Below are 9,433 nucleotides of genomic sequence, written 5' to 3'. Positions count from 1 at the left end.
TTGAGTTTCAAATTTAATTATATGTTGCATTGTGCAAGCGTTTATGATTGAATGATTTATTATTAAAAATTTTAATGTGATTTACTCTAGTAATAGTCGTAGCATTTTCATAGCTCAAGTCCAGCGACCAAGTCGGATGAGGGGTGTTACAATCTCATTGATGATTCAACCTACCACGACCACAATTACATCTTTTAAATTCATTATGTATGCGTTTGCTTCACTGAATGGAGCAAATCCAATAAGATCGGCTTTGTGATTTTCATTAAAAGCTAGTTATTTTGTTCAATCACAAGTAAACGTGATATTAATTCAGAATATTTCTTAAAATATGGGGCATATTTGAAGCATGAAAAGTCGAAAAGTTTTCTCTAACAAGTTATCATCAGTAATATTCTCTCATATAATTTTAATTGAGAGTTATCCTAATTACAGGAAAGTTATATTCATTCATAATTTTAAAATCTTGCAACTTTAGGTGCATCTGATGATAACGAGCTTTAGATAAGATATTTTGCAACTCTAGGTGCATAAATTTATCATATTTTGATGGTCATATCTTTCAGAGTTAAAACTTTGCATGGTTAAAAGTTCACATCTCAAATATAAAAATCTAACATGATAGTTTTTTTTCATTACCATCATCACAAGCATGCATAAATTTCAATTCAATTCAAAATCTATCTATTCATATTTTTGCCATGATTAATCTCCAATTATAATAAAATAAATCATAATAAAATATACCGAAGATTTTATCACCACGCTATTAGTACTAAAACAACTTTGCTTTCATAATAACATTTATAAAACAATCAAATATTTTTCCATGATTAGTCTCCCATTATAATAAACATGCTATAATAAAATAAATCACAGTAAAACATACCTAAATATTTTTAACATTGTCATTACCCTGGCTATTAGTACTAAAACAACTTTGTTTTCATAATCACACTTATAAACTAATAGTAAAAATCGTTTATAAAACAATTTTCTTTTTTTACCAGCGATTGTCTATTTCTTCTAAAGCAAAATTGTTAGATGAAAGGAGTGGCAATGGTGTGGGTGGGTTATAAGGGGCCACAGGTTTAACTCTTTTGCTAAGTTATGGATTTTTTTTCCCTAGAATAAAAAAAATATGGGGGCAAAGAGAACGTATACATTTTATTGATTACTAGATAAAGTTTTAATGTTAAAGTACATCAAACTTATTTTAATATCGATAGATATTCACTTAATAATAAAAGGTTTCAAAAACGAATTGAATAATTAGAAAAAGTGGCATATACTCAACAAAAAAATCCCAACCATTCTTTAAAACCAGATATTTTAGTGGCTTCATGAACATTCCACTTATTGTCCCCCACAGTTTTCCACATTAAAATGGAATCAAATAGTGTCCCCCTTGAATTTGGTTTGCAAATTTTAATATACTTGTTGCTATCACAAAACCATGCAACTTGCCCAACTTGTATGCAATTTGGAAAGCGATGGAAATGTGGAGAAAAGTAGTAAAAATTCCCAATTTCATATTTATCAACATTTATACAGCAAATTTAAAATATAATTATAACATAACGCATATTATCATAGGAAATGTTTGGTCTAAAATGTAGACACATGGGGGATTTTGGCATTGAATATTTAGTGCTAGTTGCAAGGTTGGGTTTCAATGGAGTAGGAGCCATGACTTTTTTGCGTGCTTGATATTTAAGGTTTGATGGGGACAATCTCCACCTCTCGCTCACCATCATTACCAAAAGCCAGAAACCCAACGAAGGGAACTGGTCTGGTCTGCTATATAATCTCTGCATTTGACTCTACAGCCCCTGTATGGGTCCCTTTACCCACATGAAACTTGGACCCACTTCCACACCACATCAAAAATTTCAGACAATATCTTCAGACAAATATTTTCTCTTTTTCTTTTATGAGAAATTTATTTATTTCTTTTCCAGCACTGCCAAGGTTCTTTTTTAATTTAATATTTGATTATGCCATTAGAGATCAATAGGAGCTAAAGACCAATGTTTGATTATCTATTGATTAGCAAATATAGAGTACTTTAGCAAAGAGTATAACAAAGCTATAAAATGAACATGCATTGCCATGATTTATCACACAGCTACAATGGTAAACCATGAAAACAATGTCACAGACTCGAATGGTGCCTTGGTTTTTCATCACGCTTCTCTCGTACAAAACTAATCTTCTTGCTCTAGTTTCGGCTTTGGCACTCTCCGTGGCGCTCAAAAAGAAGGGAAATCTCAGCCACTACTGGTTTTTGAGTCAAGGATAAATTTACATTCATCAATTAGTAAAAATGGTGTTTATCATGAACCGGAAATGCGGCAGTCGTTGGAAGAAACATCGTGCCCGGATGAAACCTTTTGTTTCCTGCCATTTCTCCGTCTACTACTGCCGACTCCGCCTACCATTCCTCCTTTGGCTCCTCTCTGTTGCCTCATATCTGCCTTGTGTTCCACCTGTCTTCAAAACATCAATCAGAGAAATATAAAATAGCATTCATGTGAATTAACTATGCATGTAATTTGTAGAAGACGACTTAATCCAGTTTCAATGTAACGACATAAAACAACGAATCTGGTTGTAGCATTGGACTTACTCCCACACAGAAGCCGTGAAATTGTACATTGAAACTAGAACCACTCTCCGGCATAGTCTCACCAGAGCTCATATCAGCGGAATTCCGTTTGTTGGAGCCAGAACTTTCACCGTACGATGCAAACGAAGATGAAGAAGAACAGGACGTGGTCGGCCGACCATTAGACCCGAACGAATCAATGTCCACTTGGAACATTTCTTCAAACAATTCCTGTAATTCCTCAAAGCTCTCCTCTCCATTCTTCTACAGGTTCCAAAAATGTTCAAAGACAATATCAACAGTCAACAATTGTAAACAAGTCACAAAAACTGTAGGATTACTACACTAAACATTGAAATCTCAAAAACCATTAAAGATGAAATAATAGTAATTAAACCCCATTGATTGATAGAATGCTATGAACAGACACAAATATACTAAAAATCCACTTTCCAAGGACCCACGAAAGCCTGCCTTTCAAGTGTCCTTCCCAAAAGGCAGGGAGATCATTGGCCAATCCCTATAATGGGCCCAACTACAACGGATTTCATGGGATTCTCAGTAGATAAGCAATCATCTGATCAATCCCCAAATTATATTATTATAATATTAATTTTGTTTATATGATCCTTTCGCCTTCTAAAAACAGAGCAGTGCCATGAAAAAAAAAAGGTTAAAAAGAAAAAAGAAAGACAGCTAATACCTAGGATTTTCCAAAAGCAATCCTCATCCATTTTTACATGAAAAAAAATGAGAGTAAAATTGGATCCAAAATACATAAGCTTAGTAGCTTACATTAGATTTAGTCTGGCTCATCATCACTGCCATTTCGTTCAAAAAATCTCCCATTCCCTGAAAAAATAAAACAGAAAAGGTAATGATTTTGTGTTTAAGCATTGGTTTGGTTTCGATTAAACCTTAAAACTAAGACAAGGATTTCACTACATTTTCGTCATCATCACTGTCATAAGCTCCAACGTCGTATAAAAACCTCTTATTTGCGTCAGAGAGAACTGTTGGGACAAAAGCCATGGCAGACACAGCATCTCGTGAATGAAGGTCAATAATTCCCACTTTAAAAATAAAATCAAAATTAATAATAATACTAGTAAAAAAGAATATTAACCGGAATAAGCTTGTTGAATAGTCTGGAATTTTTTCTTGGCTTCTTCCACGAACTTTGAATTACCCGAGGCTGAGCAACGATCAGGGTGCCATCTCTGTCCCAACAAACACACAAAATTTTCAAAGCATTTAAACATAATTTTTCCCGGAAAATTATTCCCGGTTCCACTTCTTTTTTTCATATTGAACACAAATTTTCCTCTTTCATTTCAATGCCCCAACAAAAACCCAGGAACCAAAAGCAATGCCTTTGCCTGAATTATGGTATTCAGGCTCAAAATGCATGATTATTCAAAGTTCCTTTTTTTTTTCCTTCCTCACAATATTGAAATATTTGGAAAATTGGAGAATCAAAAAGAGAGATGGTTAAAAAAGAAAAGATGGCTAAAACTCTAACCAGGGCAAGTTTCTTATAAGCAGTCCTGAGCTCTGTTGGAGTGCATTCCTTATTCAACCCCAAAACTGCATAAAAATCATTGTTTTTCTCTCCTCCACTTGCCATTCTTCAAAAAAAAATCAAACCCCAAACCCTCCCCCCCAAAAAACCAATTCAATACCAACAAAACCCAACAGTCCTTTGTATTGTCGACGAATTATGGTACCAAAAACAACGAAAACTTAAAGCTAGGAAACCTAGAAAAATCGAAACGAAGCTAAACCCACCTATGATATTGAACATTCATATCAATACTAGAATTTTTATAAAGCATGACTTAGGATTTACACCTTTTGTGTGGGAAACACTGCAACACGGAATCCCTTTTTATTCTTATGTTTCCGTGAAAGAAAAGGTTTTCAGAGAAAATTTTATGGAACGAGAGAGCGAGAGAGAGAGAGAGAGAGGGGAAGGAAAGAGTCTCTCCCTTTCACTCTCCTACAAAGCTAAAGGCCCCCAAGAACTCTCTAGAAACCGGTCATTTATATATAAAATGGTTTTTGCTTTATAAATTTATATAATGGCTTAATTGCATTCAACATCTTCTAATTATTGTTTAAATGCTTAATTTCTGCTTTTAAATCTCAAAAAGTATTAATATTACATCGATTACGTGTTTTATTTGTAAAATTAGATATTAAATCTCAAATCAGACATAATATGAAATATAATTAAAATATTTGTTTATCCCATAGATTTGGATTTAACATATTAATAAATTAAATAATATCAACAAAATTTGATAAATAATTTTCTTTCAACATGTCAAATTCGAATTATTTATCCTGTAATATATTTCTATTTATAATATTTGGTATAAAAGGTGGATAGTAATGGTGGTTGAAGCCACTAAAGTTCTTAAAATTTTCATATTTTATTTAAAAATATTTAATTAGATCCTCTTAAAATTTTTAAAAATTCTAACTAATTTCATAATTTTTAAAATTTTTAGTTAAGACTCTATATTCGTCACGATTAAAATATATTTTATTTAAGTGATTATTTAATGTCTAACCTAAGGACTAAAATGAGAGAAGGACTTAATTGATATAAAAATATTTTAAGAATTAAATTAAAATACTTTAAATTTTAAGCAATGTTTTTAAAAAGTGAATGAAAGAAACAGTAATACAAGAAATCAACTTTTTTTTGGAAAGCATGTTTTGTTTATTTATTTATTTAATGGCGGATCTAAGGGTTTGATGGACGGCGAGGATTTGATGAAAAGGGTTGATATTTTGCAGATTTGTGTCTCCAGAAACTTCTTTTGTTTACTGTGACATGAGGGAAGACATGAAGTTTGGAAAGGGTCCTTGTTGACGCCATTTTTTTATATTCAAATATTTATTGAAATATAATTATGGATTACATCATATAATCCACTGTTTTGTGGGAAGAAATATTTTCTTTTCTGATTTCAACTTTTAATTAATATTACACAATACCATATGAATGAAAAATAAAATTATATAGTTATAAATAAATATAAATAATAAATAATATTTTGGTTGAATGATAAAATATAATGTGAAATTTTAAAGAAGTATATGTTCGAATTTTGTTATGTATGTTTGTTTTTCTAATTTTCTATATAAAATGATAAAATATATTATTATCTTTTATTAATTTGATTTCATTATGGAATGTTATAAGATATTATAATGGGATATTATTTTTTAACAATTTAATTCCTAATATGATATTATACGATATTATTATGAAATATTATCTTTAGCAATTTGATTCCTATGTAATTATTATTGTGTATATATATATATACCTTTGAAGTCTATCAATAAAATTAGAGATTACCCTATTATTGTCAAATACTTTCAAAACAATAATTTCACTTTGTAAAATAAAAATATTTTCGTTTTTTTAATTGAATTGATACTCAATTAATCCGTGAAACTGATTGATTTAGAGGCTTTAAAAGTAGATATAGAATTCGGGTATCAGCAATTTAATGTGGGTTTGGATGGACGGTGTGTTTAATTGCAATTAGTGTAAAAACAAAGATGACTGTAAGATTAGATACTATAGCGATACTGTAGCGTAAGACAGAAACTAAACTAAATGCACCGCACCCCATCACCCATCTAAATTCACCCTCAACCATAAATATATTATCTAAGAAAAATCTTAGAAGAAATAATAATAATAATAATAATAATAATATGTTGGGTTCCATTTTGTTTTTGTTACTGTTTAACAGCTTAGATTATTACAAGACAGCTTGTGGATAGCCTCATGGAAAATGATTGGGTTTGGAAAATTTACATTCCAAATTTTTGGGATATTCATTAGATTTTGTCTTTTTATTTTATTTTGCTTTTAGTAGTTTTAAATTTTAATTTTATATAATCAATGTAAAGTAATATTATTTAAATTATTAAATATAATTAATTATTTTGATAATTAGAATATTAAAACAATAAAAAATCAACCCATAATTAAACTTTGACTGAAAATAATAATGAAGTTCAAACTTTTATTAATGAGTTTTAGTTTGTAATTGAAAGAAAATATCTAACAGTTGATATTAATGCATTTAGGTTATAATTTTAATATGAGAAAAAATTATAAATGAAAATGTGATTTTAAGTAATAAAATAATGAGTAATAATAGATATTAAAAAAACATATATAATGTTGATTGAATTTGAGTTTAATTAGTACAGGCATTGTTGCTAATGCAAGAGGATATGAGTTCGAGCACGTTAAAGCGCACTATTCTCTTATTTATAGAATGGGGAGAGGCTATAGATGATTATTCATTTTAAATAAGTTTTATTATTATGAAAATAGAAATTTTTTATTTAGGCCCTTTAAAATTTTAAAATTTTAAAATAGTAAAGGTAAAATTACACTTTAGTCCTCTTAAAAATGATAAAAATGTGATTTAATCCTTTAAAAATTATAAAGATATGAGTTATCAAAATGGTGAAATTAGAATTTTCACTATCGTAAAAATTGCAATTTAATTTCGGCCTCCCTAAAATTTTTTTTTGACTTCACCCCTGATTATAAGGGTACTTTTATCTCTTTTTAAAAAAATAAAAATGTTGTCGATGTTAAGATCTGAACTCATACCACCAACCAAAACTTATGTATATATTGATAATGTTATTCATGAAGTTGGTGTCATTAGTCAACTCGATACCAACTCAGAAGAAAAAAAAAAGAAATAATTTAATATTATTAATTCGATGTAATTATGAATTTAAATATTTTTTACTCATAATTTAAACCATGCATTTAATTTCTAGTTTTTATTTAATCCTAAAATCCAATTTAAATGGACATTGATTAGCAAAAGTGAGATTGCAATAAAGGGAGAAAGTTGTGGATTTGATAAGTGGTCCAAGTGTAAATAAACACCGACAAAGGTTTTGGATTGGAAGGTGCTCGAAGTCACATGCCTTTGTTTTATAACATTGTAGAATCAACAAATTGGATCACCTTCATTTGTTGCATTAATAATAAAACACTGAATTCATTAAAATAAAAATAAAAATATATATTATTTCATTTGCCTACCTCTCTACTTTAAAAAATAATGAAGTGAATACCATCACATTTACACTTTTGATAAAATTATTCATAATATTTAAATGCATATGCAAATATATATATATATATATATATATATATATATATGTTTTAACACAATTTGCCTTTATGGTTTATTATGCGGTAGCTAGATGAGAAGATTTGTTTTAGTAATTTAATGAGATTCACAAACAAATTTTGTGATCCCAAAGAGAAGAAAAAAAGGGCAGGCTGAACTTCAATTATTTCTGTATGTTGGGTCAATCAAGATTGCTACTGAATTTGGGTGTCTTTGTTTCAGAGATTGTTACCTCTGTCCCTCTTTTATTACTGTTGGAATGGATGGCTCATTTTATTTGGGCAAAGAGCTGTACTACTATTAGTGAAGAAGGTGAGGAAATGATCGAGAAATAAGGGAGTGAGAGGATTTATGTAAGTTGATCTCACATGGCATGTTGCTCTTTTGGTCGTCTCCTTTGTTACTTCTAATATCATTGTTGGGTGAGTAATATAAGATCACTTAAGTTGTAAGGTATGTTAGTGGTAAGTGATGATTGTTTTATTGAAATGGTTTGTTTGTCATAAGTGGTTGATTTGCATGTTCCCAAGTCTTGGCTAAACAATGTTTGCGGTGAAGCCATGCAGGCGGAGCTAGGCTGGAAAAAAAACCAAGGAGAGGAGATGGCAAAGGTAATTCGATGGTGGTGGAAATGTACAGGTTGCAATGTATCATGATGTGGTAAAACATATCATACTATACTTATAGTCCGACTCTGTCGTATATGATTGACAGTTTTAATTGAGAATATATTTTGATTTTATTCGAGATAAATCGATAGTAAAATTTATTGATAAACTTTAAACTAGGTAAGTTGAAGTTTGAAATTAATAAAGGGAGAAGGGAAAAGATTAGGGGTCAGGATAAAATATGTCACAAGTCTCTATATTTTTCGAAAATTAGGAATTTAGTCCTTCTATTTATATTTCATTGAATTTAGCTTCTCTGCTTTTCAGATTTCATAATTTAGGTCCAATTGTTAACAATGTTAAATTTGTTGCTGTGATATTTTTCAAATAAAAAAACTCACTTGATAGCCTTGTAATTTAAAAAATGACTTTATAAATAACTTGAATTTAACAAAAAGTAAGTTAATAATATTAACGGTTGGACTTGAATTTTAAAATACAAAAAATGGAGACTAAATTTTTAATTTTTGAAAAATACAAAGACGGTGCCCGATTAAATCGAAAGGAAAATATAAGGCAAGTAGGGGGGACCTGCAATGCAACAGCCATTTCACATTTTGGGGGGATATGATTGAAAGACCAAGTGCTGCTTTCTTCTAACAGTGTTTTGAAGATAAGATAGCAGTCCACTCGACATAATTTAATTGCTCCTCTACTCTACTCTTCCAGAAAATTATAAGAAGAAAGATAATATGGGGTGAGACTGAGATAGAGACACAGAGACTCAAGCTTGCTTTGCATGTGTGTTACATTTGGAAGATATTTTTCCACGTCACTCCCTTTTCTCTTAGAACAATAAAAAAAAATTGGGTCTGTCTGACCCACAAATACCCTTTCTAAGACATGTCACATACATCTCATCATATGTCTATGTAAGTATGAGAGACTCCAATACTTTGATGTAAATTATAGTATAAACCCAAATGTTCCTATTTTTTTTAACTGCAATTATCATCTGTTATATA

The 9,433-nt window shown here is 30.1% G+C and overlaps 1 protein-coding gene across 2 annotated transcripts; it reads right to left on the bottom strand.

Moving 5' to 3' along the window:
• Window positions 1-2,016: 2,016 nt before the first annotated feature.
• LOC105777449 (uncharacterized) lies at window positions 2,017-4,641 on the bottom strand. 2 transcript variants are annotated; one of them, XM_012600729.2, is made up of 6 exons: window positions 4,131-4,641; window positions 3,735-3,828; window positions 3,554-3,621; window positions 3,404-3,460; window positions 2,630-2,872; window positions 2,017-2,493 (listed from the first exon to the last, which is right to left on the bottom strand). In XM_012600729.2, the coding sequence occupies exons 1-6, from the start codon at window positions 4,233-4,235 to the stop codon at window positions 2,419-2,421; spliced, it is 642 nt and encodes a 213-aa protein (XP_012456183.1). In that variant the 5' UTR covers window positions 4,236-4,641; the 3' UTR covers window positions 2,017-2,418. The 2 variants fall into 2 exon arrangements, with proteins under 2 accessions (XP_012456183.1, XP_012456182.1); XM_012600728.2 differs by having other exon boundaries at window positions 2,017-2,489.
• Window positions 4,642-9,433: the final 4,792 nt, after the last annotated feature.

Source organism: Gossypium raimondii, chromosome 10, assembly GCF_025698545.1.
Source record: "Gossypium raimondii isolate GPD5lz chromosome 10, ASM2569854v1, whole genome shotgun sequence".
Taxonomy (NCBI): Eukaryota; Viridiplantae; Streptophyta; class Magnoliopsida; order Malvales; family Malvaceae; genus Gossypium; species Gossypium raimondii.
This window is presented reverse-complemented; position numbering and strand designations above follow the sequence as displayed.